General features: G+C 35.4%; 1 protein-coding gene across 2 annotated transcripts; it reads right to left on the bottom strand.

Moving 5' to 3' along the window:
* Positions 1–3668: 3668 nt before the first annotated feature.
* LOC120637335 (peroxisome biogenesis factor 1) lies at positions 3669–18807 on the bottom strand. 2 transcript variants are annotated; one of them, XM_039909131.1, is made up of 13 exons: positions 18557–18807; positions 17808–18026; positions 16378–17494; positions 15702–15942; positions 14247–14400; positions 13262–13430; positions 11729–11877; positions 10804–10991; positions 9553–9612; positions 8542–8728; positions 7627–7785; positions 5730–5848; positions 3669–4812 (listed from the first exon to the last, which is right to left on the bottom strand). In XM_039909131.1, the coding sequence occupies exons 1-13, from the start codon at positions 18647–18649 to the stop codon at positions 4725–4727; spliced, it is 2943 nt and encodes a 980-aa protein (XP_039765065.1). In that variant the 5' UTR covers positions 18650–18807; the 3' UTR covers positions 3669–4724. The 2 variants fall into 2 exon arrangements, with proteins under 2 accessions (XP_039765065.1, XP_039765064.1); XM_039909130.1 differs by lacking the exons at positions 3669–4812; positions 5730–5848; positions 7627–7785 and having other exon boundaries at positions 8656–8728; positions 9539–9612; positions 18557–18649.
* Between the last annotated feature and the right edge of the window lie 206 nt (positions 18808–19013).

The raw sequence follows: 19013 nt of genomic DNA, 5'->3' as shown, positions 1-19013 counted from the left end.
ATAAAGTATCCGATGGAGTATATCTAACTGTAATAGCTAATTCAAAATAGCAGCTTTTGAATGAATGATATACTTTTATTGCACACCACAAAAAGTACATAGAACAAAAAGAAAAGTATAACAAAACAACGTATACAATTCGCCGGCCTTATCGCTACATAGCGATTTCTTCCAAGCAACCAATGCAATTGCTTTTGTATTCTAAAATGTATTTAATTGCCAGTAGAAACAAAAGTGGCTTACATTAGTATTACACTATTAATTCTTATTCAAAAAAATAGTTTCTGTATTGGTAGAATCTGTCTTCCGAACCCGTGGTATAGTCACTACAAAAAACTTTACGTTTCAAAAGTGCTTATATTACGTGAAATAGCAGAATTTATAATTTTGATTTGAAATTGATAGCCCAGTGGGCAGCACTTCGATTTCACTGTCAAGGTGCCGTGTTCGAATCCCAGCACGCACCGCTAACTTTTCTAAGTTATGTGCGTTTTAATTACTGAAATATAACTTGCTTCGACGTTGAAGGAAAACATCATGAGGAAACCTGCATGACTGAGAGTTCTATAATGTTCTTAAAAGCGTGTGGAGTCCACCAATACGCACTGGGCCAGCGTGGTGGACTACGACCTTTGCCCCTTCTCATCGTCTTCTCAGAGGAAACCAGTGCCCTCGCCCTGTAGAGTAGCCGGAGCCAGTAACGGGTTGATGTGATGATGATGATGATGAAAAAACTCTTTAATTCATTCCAATCGGACTGTTTATTTAGAAGTAATAGCGAGTTGAAAAAAAAAAAAGTACACTTAAACAAAACCATTCTTTTTATACGTAAACAGAATGCCACAGACCTTTCAAGTAAACTGTTAAACAAGTAGACTTTGACAAAAACAAACGCGAAGTCTTGGGCCACAGCTAGTAAATATATAATACTCCTATAAATAATATAATATGATTATGATTGTTTGTCGGACCTCAGTCCCGGGGCACAACACCGGGTCGGAGGAAGATCTTACTACTATTTTGGTCATGAGCTAAATAAAACTAAATTGCTAATGTTTATGCTTTGTATGAGATTTGCAGGCTCCTAATCGTTGGTCGGTTTCGAGACTCTGGAACGTCAGACTAAAATGGGATGTATTTACCTTGTTGTAAAGCTCAAATTCGTCCACACTTTTACAGCGAGCAGTTTTGGTGATGTAAACATTTATTTTATTCCACTACAAGTTTGACAGCGCTCTGACCTGGTTGTAAGTGATGCCATCTAAGATGGGAGCATACTAACCAGTTAGGGAGTATGGTAGTTATACCCCTAATCGGTTTCTACGCGACATCGCACTTAATCGTTTAGCGGCACGACTTTGTCGGTAGGGTGGTAACTAGCCACGGCCGAAGCCTCCCACTAGACCAGACCAGAGAAAATTCAGAAATTATTAATTCCTTAATTGCCCTGCCGGAAATCGAACCCGGGACCTCCCATTTAAACCTTTGCGCCAGGGAGATCGTCAAAAAAAGATTATAGAATTGCCAACTCTAACATCGGTGTGCATAAGGATCATTTGACATTAGCGTTACCTAGCAATGTAAAATAATTTGAAAGGTATATATTGCTAGGTGGGTCAAGTCCGATTACTATTTGCATATATATAAACAATAGGCTCATACATTTTAAATTTGATAATAATACCTGTAACAAAACATCTAATTGGTATGAAATGAAAGACAAAATATTTTCTCCCTTCCATTTTATTGTCAAACAAAACTTAAAATCCATAGATAGCAACATATGATGTTCAATGTAGACCATTTTTACTTAAATATACAAAAACCAACAGAATATACAAAACAACGCTAGCTAGAGTTCTATTTTACGAAAAAAGTCCAGAGACATTAGCGTACCTGGGATCTTTACTTTTGGAGTATTTATTATACAAAGTTTTCCAAGTTGTACAAGTATGACTTTGATTGCCATCTCACCAGGATAGCAGCATGGGCAGGAGACACTTTTCTTCGCGGGGAAAGGATAAAAAGTTCTCCGAGCACTGGCGCACAAGTGAAAATAATATCCAAGTAATTTAGGTGTAATAATAAACGGGGGTAAATTTCTCGTATTTCATGTTTCCGTGTAGGGCTTGTGTTGCTTCATTTCACGTACAACAAGCGAAGCGCTTACGTGAAGAAACTGCCCAGAGAGAAGAAGAAGAAGAAGAAGAAGTAGGGCAAGCAGAGGCAGGAGACAAAAATAATTTCCCTCGATTAAATTCCCTCACAGGGGATATTATTGTTGATATAATAAATGTGTCCACCTGCTAAATCACGGGAACATGGAATAGGAGAAGTTTATTATTACACATATACCTATTATTTGGATATTATTTCTACTTGACCACCAGGAGTTGCTTTATTTGTGGGAGAAGATATCCTATCCCCGGGGATATAATCGGGGGATATAACTTTTATCTCCCGCCCGTGCTAGCCCTGCTGCAGGTGGTAAGTGATGATAAAGTCTAAGATGAAAGCGGGCTAACCTGTTACAAATTTGTTCTTTATTGGCGCAGGTTATAAACCTAACTTCTAAGATTAATTGATTATAAAAAATAGCATAAGCTCTGCCTACTAATTATAATGTGTATAATTATTTACATAGCATTCCTTAGCAAATAGCACCAGTGCTTTTAAGTACCTTTATATACATATATGTGCCACACTACTGTTAGCTACATTTATTTATAAATCCTGTGATTGTTTTATTAATAAATAATTAATATGTAATTATTATTAATTTGAGTTTATTTTTATTTTAATTAACTTCAATATGATCCGATGAACCTGTAGCATTCCCCGTAATGAAATAACCAATAAATGAATGAATGAATATACTTTTATTGCACACCACAAAAAATACATAAAACGAATTAAATGATAACAAACTATAGTAGTAAATAATATAATAAATTAAAAATGAAACGAAATAAATAATTTTGTTATTTTCAGTTTGTAAGCTTTAATTTTTTCCTAAAACCCTCCACTCTAGTTGGATTTTTAATTCACTGAAGTAAACTAACTATTGCTATTCTCACTTTGTAAAATAATGTTGTCGCATTTATTTTTAATAGTGAAGTTCCAGCACAGTACTGATTCAGCTCACTAGAAATAATTAAAATGAACATACCTAATATTAACAATCATAATACCAATAATATTAGGTAGGTGTTATAATATAAGGTGCCAATGAGTGGGTGCAATATATTTAAAAAAAATATGATTTGAGTCCCGCATCGTCTGAATATGTTTATTTATTTTATTTGTTTATACTCTTTATTTGCACACTACAATTTGAAGAAAAAAAAGGAGAATTCAAAAACAAAGACCGAAGCAGATTACAAAAGGCGGCCTTATCGCTTAGTAGGGATATCTGCCAGGCAAACTTACAATTAGGAAAACAGACTGCAGGTTGTGCATAATTAAGAAAAAACACATACGAATAATACATACTAATAGTTGAACTAGATTACACAAATAAAATAATACATTATATAATAAACAAGCGGACCCCAGCGCCATCTGTCGGGCTGATTTGTGAATCTAAACCATCCAGGGTGCCACCCAAACGCATACCAAAAAATTCATTCAAGCGGTCCAGCCGTTTAGGAGGAGTTCAGTGACATACACACGCACACAAGAATTATATATATAAAGATTAACTTTAACATATCATAAATACATTATCAACAATTTAAACTATTACAAGACGACTTTAATGTAAACTATTGTGAATTTTGACAGCTTGTTTAAATATAGCAAGTGAGTTAGACTGCCGTTTCACTAACGCTCATTGTAAATGATTCATGTGACTCTTTTTATCACAACACTAGTTTCTTTACATTTAAATGTGATGACACCGTAAAGGTCAGTTTACGCTAATGAATAAATATATCGGCTTTAGTATTGCGGCGAACAAACCAAAAGAAAAATTAAAAATCTGTCGAGCCATTTTCGAGATCTTGCGAGACACAATTTTTTTATACTAAGATGTTTTTTAGTTTAAAATTTTATTTATATTTCAATTATTGCTGAAAACGAAATATTGGTGGTCTTTGTTGTTTAAATATAAAATATACATTATTCACTATTTTTGTGACTTGGTAAAGAACAGCAATATTTTATAGCTTGGAATTACAAACTGACATCACCTCCGGTATTTGAAAGTTGCGGTTGGAACGTTGAATTGTGGCAGAACACTGCATAACTATTGCGACGTTATGACACATATATTTTAAAACCATCTGCGAAAACCAACCCAATGTGGTTGGATCATTTACTTAACTACGTCCTAACTTTCAAAAGTCAGAGCGTGAAAAAAACAATGCATTTCGAAGCGCAAAACGACCTTTTGCGACGTTATGCTACATTTATTTGTAAATCCATTAATGTCACAAAACAACTCCAATTGGATCTCTAAATTAACTGCGTCCTTTCTTTAAAATGGCAATGCGTTAAAGAACGCTGCATAACTATTGCGATGTTATGCCACATTCATTTGTAAGGTCAATAACGAAAAAAAACAACCCCTGTCGTTTGGCTCCTCCACGTTTAACTGCATCCTTACTTTCAAATGTCAGAGCGCGAAATAACACTGCAAAATCATTCCGATCTTATACTACGTTGGTTTGTAAGGCCCTTAAAGTTTATTTTAGTTTATAATTTTTTGGAATGTTTATAAATTATTAGGCTAAAGTGACTTTTTGCTTCTGCATAATTTGCGACAGCAGCCGCTGCTCTGGCGACAAGCTCTCCCCTCTGAACCTTTTGTATCTGTCAAATTAAAGTAATGAAATTTAAAAATCACTTGCATATAACAAAGTAACTTTATAATATTGGATAGAAGCAGCCGTAACTTTGCGGAATTCCATGATATATTATGAAAATTAAGCTTAATTTGCTATGTTCCGCGAAAAGCAGTAGAATCTGTATGGTGTAATTTATAATTTCTCAACACCAAACAGATATTCGACAATGTACCCTCTACGCACGTTTCGCTCCGAAGCCGGAGCATCCTCAGGACATGTTGACTTCGCGATGAATAAATGTTAACAATTATAAAGATTATAGAAATTATAAATTACACCACACATTCTTCTGCTTTCGCGGAGTATAGCAAGTTAGGCTTAATTTTCATAAAGTCACTTATATTGACAAAATTTACTGACTCGGGTAAAGCGGATAACCATTATGTCAGAAATATAATAATAATATATGTCAGTAATTAATTTTTTTATTATTTAATATTATTATCATTAATAATAAGTTTTTATTATTCTGTGAAATAAATTATCAATACAGACTATAACCACAAGATCACAGACTATAGACGCAAGCCTAAAACCACAGACTACACTCCCATTTTCCTCATTTTATGGTGAACGTTTAGAAAATTAGAGGTGAAATAATTATTGTCAACTGCTAAATAAATGAAGTGACTAACTGCGTATTTGAGAAACACTACTAAAGTGGAGTGGTTTTTGATGCTTCAATATAATTTGTGTGCACGGATTCTGTATGTTCTTAATTCCGTGGTGACAATAGAAGCGCAGGTGATCAATATAGCGTATGGTGACGGCATATCAGAATACGGTTGTCACCCCCCTTCCTCAACCCGCGTGCGTGATGCTCCTCTGTGCAGTGTGCGCCTCTGTCTAGTTTATTAACAGTTTAAAGTTATCACAACTTACATCATGTCGTAAAAAAGCCTCTGTTCTGCCGACAGCGACGGCTTGGTCTCTTCGAGAGCACCATCCATGTCTTCGCTGTACACCACCACAGATTCCAGGTTCCTGTCTTCACTGCTCACCTACAATACGTAATTTTTTTTTCTCACACTTGTTTCGGGATGTGAGCATTACTTTGAGAACCTTCAAATTCAAATTCAAATTCTTGAAGCGATGAAGCGTTCATACGTGTGTTCATATGTTTACATAATTGTAAGGGGGTGGTGATAACTTCGTTCGCCAACTTAAACCTAAACCTACGAGGGTTCCAAACGCGTAATTTTTTTTTTTGTTATCACCATCTCACAGTAAATTTATATTAAGCTATGAAGTTAGAGCAATTCACACCCAAGATTTTTTATCGTTTAAGTAATCATTAACGTTATATTAGGATTTTTCTGTAAGCTTACGTTATATATAAAGTTTGAACTTATTGAGAGATAAATCGAAATTGCTGTACTCGCCAAATGCATGCGAGCAGTGGCCAGGAAATATGTATGAAAATTCATATCTGTCGTGGTTTAGTGGCCACATAAATTACCTAGTAAACACATATCTTTCGTGGAATTAATATTTTATTCTAAAACATGGCAAACAGGAGGTAACTTATGAAAGGTTTTATTTAAATTTCAAACTGGCTTGCATATAGAAAGCCGTTTATTGATAAGAAAAAAAAAACGAATTTTCGCGGGAATAATTATTGTCGTTCGTTGTTCGTCATTGACTTTGAGTAGTAATTGAAATTAAATTTCAAAAATTGGGCATTCAAAAATTGTTTGCAAAAACTCTAGGGACTACTTAACTTTTAATTTCCGCACATTATTTGATAAAAGTTGTATTATACAAGCCTTGGTCGCATTTAGGCATTAATGGACGAACGTGTAAATACATACAAGAGTCATATTGTTGTTGGTTGTTGACTGGTTGTTTATCAGTCAAAATAAGTATTTATGTGTACTATTCATAAAAATATCCATCAGTTATCTCAGTACCCATAACGCAAGCTACGCTTAATTTTGGGCTATAAAGTGCGATGTCTGTATGTGTCGTAATATATTTATTTATTTATATTATATATGTAATGCCTCGTATTTTAAATTTATAAAATTGATATTTCCTCGAAGTGTAGGTATAACACTATAAAATGATAAAAAAGCAATGTGTCATCCCTTGTTTCAAAGTGTATCATTGTGATCTGAAAAGTAGATCGGAACTACAATGTCTCCTACTACAGTACTAGATGGCACTACAGTCGCTATTCTCTCTCTATGGTCGTTTCTTCATCACTGAAGATCGTGGTCCTAGTGAGATCTCAACTTTGCGTTGGTAAAATGTCTCCATCGACTTCTGTTGGAGGCCATTTTCGCGATTAGATAGAAGCGGTCTGAATTTGATTTTTTCAGCTGGTCTGCCCATCTTTTTGGAACCGGCCTCTAGGTCTTTTGCCCTCGGTGTTGCCCGTAACTATAATTTTTTCCAGGCTATCATTCCCCCGCCGCATTATGTGCCCGAAATAAGAAAGCAAACTTTGGTAACATATAGACGAAAGTCGAACACTAACTCCTAGCTAGCAGTCGCTATAAATGTATACTAGTTTCAGCATCGACAGCTCAGGCCGCGATTGAAATAGAGTCGCAGGTACAATTCCTGTCGGTTCGGAAATTTTTCATATGTATTTTAAATTCATTGAATTGATATTTCCTCAAAGCGTAGATTAAAACACTACAAAAATTATTATATTGTAAAAATTGTAAATACTCTTTGCTGGCCGCTGCAGTAATTTACTATATTTCCCTGTAGTTAACAACGAACCTTTAAAAACATCTTCTTTATATAAAAAAAACCATGCAATAATACATACCAACTGTCTCTCGAGACTTCCTAACTGCGCAGTAACCAATAGCGACTTGAGATCCGCTGGCGAGAAGCCGTCAGTCCTTCGCGACAACTCTAGAAGGTCCACTTTGTCATCGATGTTAACGCTCTTTGACAGCGTTCGCAGGATTTCATAGCGGTCCGACTATGTTAACAAAATTTACAAAATTAAAATTAAAAAGTCCAAGATATATTTTTCACATCTTCTGAGCAAATAGCGATTACACGTTGTATAAACGCATATATGCTATATAAACGTATATAGCATATATACGTGTATATAAACGTTATAATACTTCAGAGGTACATTATTTACTGTCTCTGAGAATTATCTCTGCAACCGAAACGCTAATAAAGTTTTTGAGTAAACTATTGACGTAGTTTTAATTTTTTTTTTTTTTTTTTTAATAAATAAATATACTACGACAATACTCACATCGCTATCTAGTCCCAAAGTAAGCGTAGCTTGTGTTAAGGGTACTAAGATGATTGATGATTTTTTTTTATGAATAATATACTTACATAAATTCTTATAATATGAAGATAAACATCCAGACACTGAAAAACATACATATTTAACACACAAACATTATCCAACTGTGGGAATCAAACCCCACGGCCTTTGACTCAGAAAGTAGGATCACTGCCCACTGCACCAATAGGCCGTTAAAATTACAATATAAAATGTCTCTTCTTGACTTAAACACCCAGAAACTGAAAAACACTTATGTTCATCACACAAACATTTTCCAGTTGTGGGAATCGAACCCACCGTCTTGGACTCAGAAAGCGGGGTCAGGCATGCGAGAAGCGTTTTTACTGTTATTGGACACAATGCACTGCGTACAATAACGGCTGAATGAGGGTTCTGTAGGTTCTCAATTCTGTGGCTCTGACTAACCTGGTCAGGCAGGGCGCAGTATATATGCCTCTGCAACCGCCCGGGGCGCAACAGGGCGGGGTCCAAGAGGTCGGGGCGGGACGTGGCCGCCACCACGGGCCCCCTGGCGCCACCCTCCGCACCATCCATCCGTGCCAGCAGCTGGTTCACTACGCGGTCGGTGACACCCGTCGAATCGTGGCCGCGCCTGTTTTTACCATCACAGTGCATAATTGTTATTTAATTAACAACATCTAACCCTACAGAGACGTGCCGCTAAGCGATTTAGCGTTCCGGTACGATGTCGTACAAACCGATTACGGGTATGGGTTAAATATAACTGCCATACTCCCAAACAGGTAAGCCCGCTACCAACTTAGACATGCATAATCATTTACATAACGTTCTCAAGGCGTGAGAGGATCACCTAGATCACCACCCTGCCAATCCGCACATTGCCAGGGTGGTGATCCAAGGTCTTAACCCTTCTCAGTCTGAGACCCGCACCCTGTAGTGGCCCGGTAATGGGCTGAAGACGATGATGATTCTGTTGATGAAGTGGGGGAGCACAATATTTCTAGAAGTATGGTCACAAAAAAAGTTAAAATAAATAAATAAAAACATTTATTGAAACAAAAATGTTATACAGAATATCATTACAACAGTAGAAAGAAAAAGAAATACAACACAAAAAGTAAAACAATTTCGTATAAGTTGGTAAACATATTTGTAAAGCTGAATGCACATTATATTGATATTTGCCTCTTATTATTGATAACCTGTGACCCACCACTAGGCGACCTGTATCGTGGGGCCCAGTTAATAGATTGCCAAAATTGATTGCTCGGCCAAAAAAGAGAAATTGTTGAAATATTGTGGCACTATAATAAACTGTAAGTTGTAATGTAAGTTGGAATGTGAATTTAACTTGAAAACCGTTATAACACGTTAATACACTCGCATAAACTTAATGCAATTTGAATGAATGATGACGAATGGAAAGCGTAAATGTACTTACAATATTACACTTACTTGGGAGCGAGACTGTCGAACTCGTCGAAGAAAAGGATGCAGGGGCGTTGCATGTCAGCCCTGCCAGCGAAAAATAAAAAAAAACAATTAAATCCGTTAAAACCAGACTATATGCGCGCGAACACACACACACACACACACACACCCACACACCCACCCACAAACACTCACACACCCACCCACACACACACACCCAAAATATATACATAAACAACACTAAATTCAGAGAAACGTTTGTGTAATTAATGCAGACTTTGACTTTGTGGGCGGTGGTACATGAAGCACCGTTTTTAATATTGTAGTGCCACCCCTGCCAATATACTAAGCGCCATTGTAACCGTTCCATATAAAGATTTTTATTTTTATTTTATCATACAACGTGTAACTGAATTACGAAATAATATTGAAGGAAGGATAGGTATATTTCATAATTAAAGTATATTTCATAATTTATTTATAGCTGTTTGTTTTCCAAATAAAAATAAGGAGGCACCCTGTAAAAATATCGAATCAAAAGAACCATATTTATTTTTCTATACAAACGAACTCAAAACATTCCAAGTGTTTACTTATGGCAACCCTATTAAAGATAAAATACCGACACGCGCATAATACCTACGCTACGCGACGCGTACCTAATAAAGTGACGGGAGTCACATGATTTCAATTTTGCATGTGATGTTAGGGCTGTATCTGATTTCATTCAGTAATAACTTTTCGAATTCACAGGTAAGTCACAGAGTCAGTACATAATGTACGTCTGAAGCATGTGAAGTATTGTTTCCGTTTTTATTTATACGTTGTGTAAGCGAATTTATTTCATCTAATAAACATCAAGTCAATAGCCTATTGTAGTTCATTGTTGGACTAAAGGCCTCTCCGAACGGGCTACAATCTTGATATGCATAACTATCTAATTCTCTTAACCCAAAATTACCACTATACAAGAAAACGTTTTTAATATAAGCAATTAAAATATCATTTACTTCAACGGTGAAGGAAAACATCGTTAGGAAACCTGCATGCCTGAGAGTTGTGCATAATTTTCTTAAGAGTGTGAAGTCCACCAATCCGCACTGGGCCAGCGTGGTGGACTACGGCCTTAACCCCATCTCGTGCCCTGTAGTTGGCTTGTAATGGGTTGATATGTTGATATGAGCATATGTAACAAAATGTGTGAGAACCGTAACAAAAGCTGGCAACAGCTACAACTATAATAAGAAGAAAGAAAGGTAATAATGTCTCGCTCACTTATCAAAGATGTCCCTAACAGCTTTCTCGCTCTGTCCTATGTACTTGGACAGCAGCTCGGGCCCCTTGACAGCGATGAGCCGCATGTTGCTCAGCTTAGCTAAGCACGAGCCGATGTGAGATTTTCCAGTGCCGGGTGGCCCGTAGAGGAGTATCCCGCACGATTGGGATGGAAACAGGGCTGGGTACTGAGGAAAAAAATTATTTTTTATGGTCTAATAGAGAAAACACGTTAACGTTTTATTACTTATTTTCTATTTTTCTTTACTTCTACTACATTTTATTTTACTTTTTACTGTTAAATATGTACTGATTGCGTTCGTTTTATTTTTTCTTTTTTACAATTTTTTTCTCTTTTACAAAAGAAAACTACAATCTATTGGCTGAAATATCACCTGGTGGTAAGTGATGATGCAGTCTAAGATGACAACGGACCACTAACGGACAGAAAAGACTACATAAAATTCAGAAATTAAAAATTCGCAAATTGTCTATAATGTGAATCGAACTCGGGACCTCCCAATTAAAACTGCTAGCTAACTAACTACACACAGGCTGTGGTCGTAACGTGCTCTCTGGGGCACGGGGATGGAAAACCTCACATTCTTGACTCCAGGCTAGTACTGACAATTCACTTATAGTGAAATAAATAATTAATAAAAAAATATACTACGACAACACACATCGCCATCGAGCCCCAAAGTAAGCGTAGCTTGTGTTATGGGTACTAAGATGACTGATGAATACTTTTATAAATAATATACATAAATACTTATAATATACAGACAAACACAGATACACTGAAACACATTCATGTTAATCGCACAAACATTTTTCAATCGTGGGAATCGAACCCACGGCCTTGACTCTGAGAGCTAATATCTGTGACACTTCTCTAGTCGTAAATAACGATGAAACTCCTTACCATTATAGGCCAGAATATGCTCTCAGCGATCTGCTGCTTGACGTTACACATTCCTCCCAGAGGCTCCCAGATGTCAAAGGCCTTTGACTTTTCGGAGTCTGTCGTTACGTCCTCCACTAGCCGAGGCTTATCATCTATTGCGTTATTCTCTAGAAGCAAATATTAAAACTTTTAAGCGACCTAAACATGGCATTTATATTGGATCGATCAAGGTATAAGATAGTACTATATTGTCGGCGGTCTGGCGCAGTGGGCATCGACGCTGCTTTTTGAGTCCGGGGCAGTAGGTTCGTTCCACACAACTGGAAAATGTTTGTGTATTGAGCATGGATGTTTTTCAGTATGTAGGTGTTTATCTGTATATTATAAGTATTAATGTAATATTATTCAGTTATTTTAGTACCCATAACACAATCTACGCTTACTTTGGGGATACTTTATCATAATAATAATGATAAATTGTTTTATTTCAGGCCAAATGTCCATATGACAATAATAGAAACCAAATGATAAAATGATATTGTAAAGATAAACAAATGAGGACTAAAAAATCAATTAAATTATAGAAATATAATATAAGAAAATAAAATATTTTTAAAAAATGTTAAGTGCACAGTATATGAGCTATGCCTGAAATAAAATTTTATTATTATTATTATTAATATCAAGTTTTTTTTAATAAATAAATACATAAATATACTTTGACAGTACATACATCGTCATCTAGCCCCAAAGTAAGCGTAGCTTGTGTTATGGGTACTAAGATGACTGATGGATATTTTTTATGAATAGTATACATAAATACTTATAATATGAAGATAAACACCCAGACACTGAAAAACATACATATTTAACACACAAACATTATCCAATTGTGGGAATCAAACCCCACAGCCTTGGACTCAGAAAGATCAACGCCCACTGCACCAATAGGCCGTTAAAATTACAATATAAAATGTCCGTTCTTGACTTTTATTTACTATAGCTATGGACTATACGATACGGACACAAATTAGTGATATCTGCATATCGTCTGAGAAAAGTACAGAAATCCTTTGTGGGGATGGGTATATGCTTTTATAACATGATACCGAAGGTAATATTAGATCTACCTTTACCTAAGTTTAAACAATATATTAAAACACATTTAGCAAATCGTGGTTACTACACGATTGATTCCTTAACGACAAGGCTGCTTGGAAGCAGGCCACTCCGCTCTCATCTCTCACAAAACAGACACATTCTAAAGATTGTTAAACTTTAAAATGATGTTGGAAAAGAGCAATCTGCTGAGTTTCTTGCCGTCTCTTCTCAGTGGAATCTTTCTTCCGAACCGGTGGTAGAGTCGCTACAAACAGACTGACTTGACGTTTCAAAAGTGCTTCTTAATTAGGCCTACTTGAAATAAATGAATTTTGAATTTTATAGCTTTCAATCGAAAAAAAGTTTTAAGATTGTTTAGTGTTTCTATCGTAAAAGTTAATTAAAAAAATGTTTTTCCTGAGGTTTAAAATGTTATTAAATGCAACTTACTTTTCTTTTTAACGGCTTTAAATATCTTCCTATTGAGATAGTCCACTATTTCTCTAACATTACACCCAGCCGTGTCCATCGCTAGTCTGATGACGTCATCGTCTTCCACCAAGAAGGACTCTCGCACTTTATCATTCAGCAAATGTTTGAAAAGTTCTGCCCTCTCATCCTAAAAATAAAGTTTTAAAAAAAATCATGGTGATAACAAAAAAAAACACCCGTCTAAGTTTTCTGTGGGCTTCTTCTTAGACCAGGACGCGTTTGGAACCCTCGTAGCTTTAGTTTCAAGTTTACGATTATCGCCATCATCTCACTACCGTGTCATTCACATGTAATGTACGCATCAAAAGTGCCACCTACTTGAATAAAGATATTTTAGACTTTGACTTTGAAATAGAAATAGCGAGCAGTTATTCTATTTGTATTAAGCTAAGGGTTATATTTTGAGTGGTTGTAGCGGGTAAGATCAACTTCAAACATTCTTTATTAATGTAGGCCTATCATAGGCTCTTATAAAACGTTCATATATATACATATACAAGCGGACCCAGCGCCATCTGTCGGGCTGATTTGTGAATCTAAACCATCTAGGGTGCCACCCGAAGGCATACCAAAAAATTCATTCAAATCGGTCCAGCCGTTTAGGAGGAGTTCAGTGACATTCACACGCACACAAGAATTATATATATAAAGATTATGTTTACATAATTGTAAGTTGAGAGTTGCAAACGCGCAATGGTCTAAAGAGCCCACAACAAACTTAGCCGGGTATTATTTTTTGTTATCACCATCTCACGGTCGATTAATAATAATCTATGGAGATTCCTAGATTTATTGAAAACGGGCCTTAAAGTGCTAAAGGGCATATCTGGTGTCTTGTTATTCAGATTTCTATCATGTAACATTTTAATCTCTCAGTTCTTTGCAATCTCAGGACATATTTTTTTAAACTTTACCTTAGAAACTATTTATCTCAAGAACTTACCTGATTCAACTCAATTATATCAAAATGAGCTGTGAACAGTGGTTTTCCGCTGAACTGTCTCAAGGCTGGATGTAAGGACTTCATGTTAAGTGACGTCATCAGCACGCAGACGCCCGCACACGTTTGCAGCATGTGTTTTATCACTGTGGCTAGTCTGGAATACACGTCATTTTGGATAGAAGCAGGCGTTACTTTGCGGAATTCCATAATATATTATGAAAATTAAGCTTTATATGCTATACTCCGCGAAAAGCAGGAGAATATGTATGGTGTAATTTATAATTTCTTGAATCTTTATACTCCACACCAAATTGAATAATTCTTAACAATTATTCATTTTTCAAGTCAACTTTTCCTGAGAATGCTCGGGTCGTCAGGGTACATTGTCGAAGATCTGTTTGTTGTGGAGTATAAAGATTGAAGAAATTATAAATAACATGACACAGTTTCTCCTGCTTTACGCGGAGTGTAGCAAATTAAGCTTAACTTTCATAATACGCGTCATTTTATAAAACAAATCTTTGTTAAAAACTTGCTATTCATATATTGAACTTCTAACAATCTGATTCTGTAGTTATGTTATTTAAAGCCATTGGCTGCCTGAAAGATATCGCTATGTAGCGATATGGCCGCCTAGTTAAATAAATAATATTTAAATAATATATAAATAAATATACTACGTCTACTATAATACACACATTGACATCTAGCCCCAAAGTAAGCGTAGCTTGTGTTATGGGTAGTATTATAACTGGTGAATAATTTTATGAATAATAAACATAAATACTTATAATATACATAAACACTCAGACACTGTAAAACAGTCATGTTCATCACACAAACATTTTCCAGTTGCGGGAATCGAACCCACAGCCTTGGACTAAGAAAGCAGGGTCGCTGCGCCAGACGACAGTCTAATTGTAATGCATTTTACCTCTAGTTGTAAGTTTTATATTGTAGTTATACTTCTTTAGCGGCGTTAGGAAAATATCATCGGAGTGAAATTATAGGATGTCAAGAAATGGTAGTTGCAAAACCGAGTGAGAGGGGAATACATCGTCCGCTACCGTCACCTTTTATGATGCGCACGCAAACTGCGCCGTCACAATAAACCGACACCCTGAAGATTAGTTTGGAGTCTGCGGGCTTATTCCGTTGAAATAATTGATTCAATTTTACAAAAATCTCAAATTTTAATGTTCAGTGAAACTTGGTGGTCCGAACTAGATAATGCGCTATAAACTTTCAATGTATTAAATACCTTTTTTCTATTGTTAGTTTCGTTTTCTCTACAAACGTAGAATAAGGCGTGAGATAAAATTCTTGTAAAGATTTTTATCTGTATAATGGGTTACCATTACCAACAAACCTTTAAGAACAATATGACCATAAATACATCTTACGATGTTTCCTTAACGTGTATTAAAATAAAAACCTAATTTAGATGACACTTACCTCTGATAATAAGCGATGTCCTGCGGAGAACCGCCCTCCATGTTGGGCGGTACCAATGCGTCAATGTCGTCACATATTAACACAGAGGGACTATGTTCCTGACAAAGCAGTATCGCTTTACCAAGCACCTCAGTTATGTCCTTACGGCCTTTGAGAGATCGACAGTGTAATATATGCGACCATATGGTCAGATCTTTTTGGACAATGTGACACATGGAAGATTTTCCTGCACCGCTTTGACCTTAAAAAAACCTTTTTTATTAACTTCACATAGATTTTGTTTTATTTAATCCTATCAACCTATTAACGGCCCACTGCAGGGAACGGGTCTGCTCCCATAATGAGAAGGGGTTGAGGCCGTAGTCTTCTAAGGGTAGCAGCTCGACTTCACTTTCGGGGGGCTTAGGTCGAATCCTAGCACCTTTAACTTTTCTAAGTTATGTGTGCTTTGAGTAATTAATAAATATCACTTGCTTCAACGGTGAAGGAAAACATCTTGAGAAAACCTGCATGCCTGAGAGATCTACATATTGCTCTCAAACTTGTGTGGATTCCACTGCACTAGGCAGGCGTGGTGTAATTTGGCCTTAACCCCTTCTCATTGTGGGAGGAGAACCGTACCCTGTAGTTGGCTGGTAATCTGTAATGATATGATGATGTTGATGTTTCTACTTACCAGTAATCAATACATTGCTTTTTATCTCTGAAACGCCTTTGAAACTAGCTTCCCTTTGTATTTCAAAGTTGATATGCGATATTATCTTGTCCAGCAACTCTGTACTAGATTTCATTGTTCTGCAATAATTCTTGTAGTCGTATTCTAATTTCGGCAAGACAGATTTTGGTAGAGCTAGATCTGTATCATTTAAGCATTTTGCGGAAACTGTACAGTTCCGAAATGATTCTGAATTCACCATTGTGTATTTCAATTTGTCAGGTTTTAACTTAAATCTCAAGAAACCACTACTTATTTGAGTATTTTGTTTCACCATTCCATCGTTTATCAAGAACTTTTTTCCCGAATGAGTGCTTCTTACTACGCAATTCTTAAACCTTTCGATAACATCAATTTCAGTATGAACTTTTTCCGAATATGTTATAATATCTATATGCTCAGGTGGCTCGACTTCATCGCCTATTACATTCAATATAACTTTCATACCATTTTCAACATTAATTATTGCATTTAATGCTTTCGGTATAAGTACTGTTGGTATATTTTTATTATAAACTTCTCTAGATAAGCTCCTATATACAACGTTATCTACAGGTTTTATTTCTACACATAGACCATCAATTTGTATATTGTTTTCGATTTCACCTTCTTCTGAAAGCTCATTTATAATCGAAGGTATATTCTTCATTGTACCTAGAATGACCATTAGGTCCTTTAATTTATCATCTATTAAGTCTTCGTGTACAAATACAGAGTATGGATGTATAAGATCTTTTTTACCATCACTATCAATTGGTAAAGCTCTTAAAACTAATCTCTTTGGTGCATTTAAATAAGGTTGAAGCAGACCTTTGTTAATAATTCCTATATTATTAAACTTATGATTGCTTTCTTTAGATATATTAGTATTTACATATGAATTAGTAAGGCCACCATGATAACTATTAAAAGCATCTACTTTGACAATTATTCGGCTATAGTTTACAAGTAAACCAGTTTGTTTTGGTGTGAAAACTATTGGTAGAGAAGTTGATATCCAGACTACAGCTTTTTGGTTAGCAACAACAAGTCTGAGTTGATCTAGAATTCGTAGTTGCAATATTTCTGCATTGTGTTCCTGAAAAAGTTAAAGCACATACTACTAATGACATTTACAATTTTGATGTGACATAACACATACACAATACACATGAATAAATAATCGTCTTGAAAAAATACATTGAAAGGATTTTATCTCTTCATGTCACCGGTTATTTTAAAAATTATGCACAGTTCTTTATCTTTTTACACCAAATGTAAAACTATAGTTTAATTTTGATAATATTTAAAGGTCACACCTCACTCATAAAACGATTACTTATGACTAATACAATTTCTTTGTTATTTCTGTACATGATATTTAAAATGACAACAATTTTTATATCTCTCACCAATATTTCCTGATCATCCGGACTGTCTGTGTCAACAAACAATTCATCAAGTATCTTAACATCACCATATGGTGCCACAAACACCTCCGCACCCTCTTCCAAGCCCAGCATCCTGCTGTAAATAGGATTACAGGCTATGTGACCCTCTGGAACATTGTTGCTGAACACCACCCACAGAAGAATTTGTTTCTCTCTTGATAAAACTTGGACACATATTGACTGATAATAAAAAAAGAAATGCATGTTAATAAAAGTACGGTTGTATATATAAAACAACCAAAATTAAAGCAGAGTAGTGATATATAGAATAACTATTCAGGTAATATTCATTACATTTTAGTGTAACGTATGTTTTAAAAACTTAAGCTTTGTGATTTCATTTTATTTGCACTTTCTGTTCATTTTAAAAACATACTTTTTACTAAAAAGTAAGTAGATGTGATAACTTGATACTGAACTTGACCTGAAGGAACTTGATATGAGATAGCAGTTGTATGCTACCTTGGTAATTAAATAAAACAGAAGTAAACCTATAATTGATTAGTGGAACACCACCAAAAAGTTAAGGACTTCATCACGACGGCGCCGAAGCATAATATAAGCCTTCAGAATTTATGAATCCTTAAAATATGTTAAGTTTTTGTTATTGGCTTTTAACAATAACAAAAACTTAACCTTAAAATAATATGCAGCAAGAAAGTACTAGATATGCTGAAATAAATGATTGCAGAACTTGTAATAATATTTACCTGCTCATTATTCGTACTGTATTTTGGACTTATGTAGCCAAAACATGATCTTTCGTGTGTAAAACAAACTTTTAACTTTGCACCACCTAACATTTTAAAAACAATATTAACACAAGAGGAAGACTAAGAGTTGAGCTTGAGTATAATTTTTATCATGATGATTTACTCTGTTGATTTACTATTCCTAGAGCAAAAAACGTAGAAGGAAAGGAAAATATAAAGGAAAAATTATTTAGTAGGAAAATGATGCCACTTTGTGACATTATAAAATTGACAAACTTCATTTTACAAATGTCAAAATGCTTACTTGTGTGCCCAGAATCACGTTCCATTTGATGCAATGTCGCTTGCAGTCTAGATTTTTTAAGCTATTTAACATTTAAAATCGGAGATATATACTATATATATTTTTTGTAATATATATGTATTGTAATAAATATTGGGAAAACTGTAATAT

Source organism: Pararge aegeria, chromosome 3 (assembly GCF_905163445.1).
Source record: "Pararge aegeria chromosome 3, ilParAegt1.1, whole genome shotgun sequence".
Taxonomy (NCBI): Eukaryota; Metazoa; Arthropoda; class Insecta; order Lepidoptera; family Nymphalidae; genus Pararge; species Pararge aegeria.
This window is presented reverse-complemented; position numbering and strand designations above follow the sequence as displayed.

Coding starts and splice junctions, on each gene's coding strand:
- LOC120637335 (XM_039909131.1), bottom strand. CDS start 18,649: ATGTTAGGTGGTGCAAAGTTAAAAGTTTGTTTTACACACGAAAGATCA. Junction 18,027..18,556: donor ACAGTACGAATAATGAGCAG/GTAAATATTATT, acceptor TTTTATTATCAG/TCAATATGTGTCCAAGTTTT. Junction 11,878..13,261: donor TAAAGCCGTTAAAAAGAAAA/GTAAGTTGCATT, acceptor ATTTGCTTCTAG/AGAATAACGCAATAGATGAT.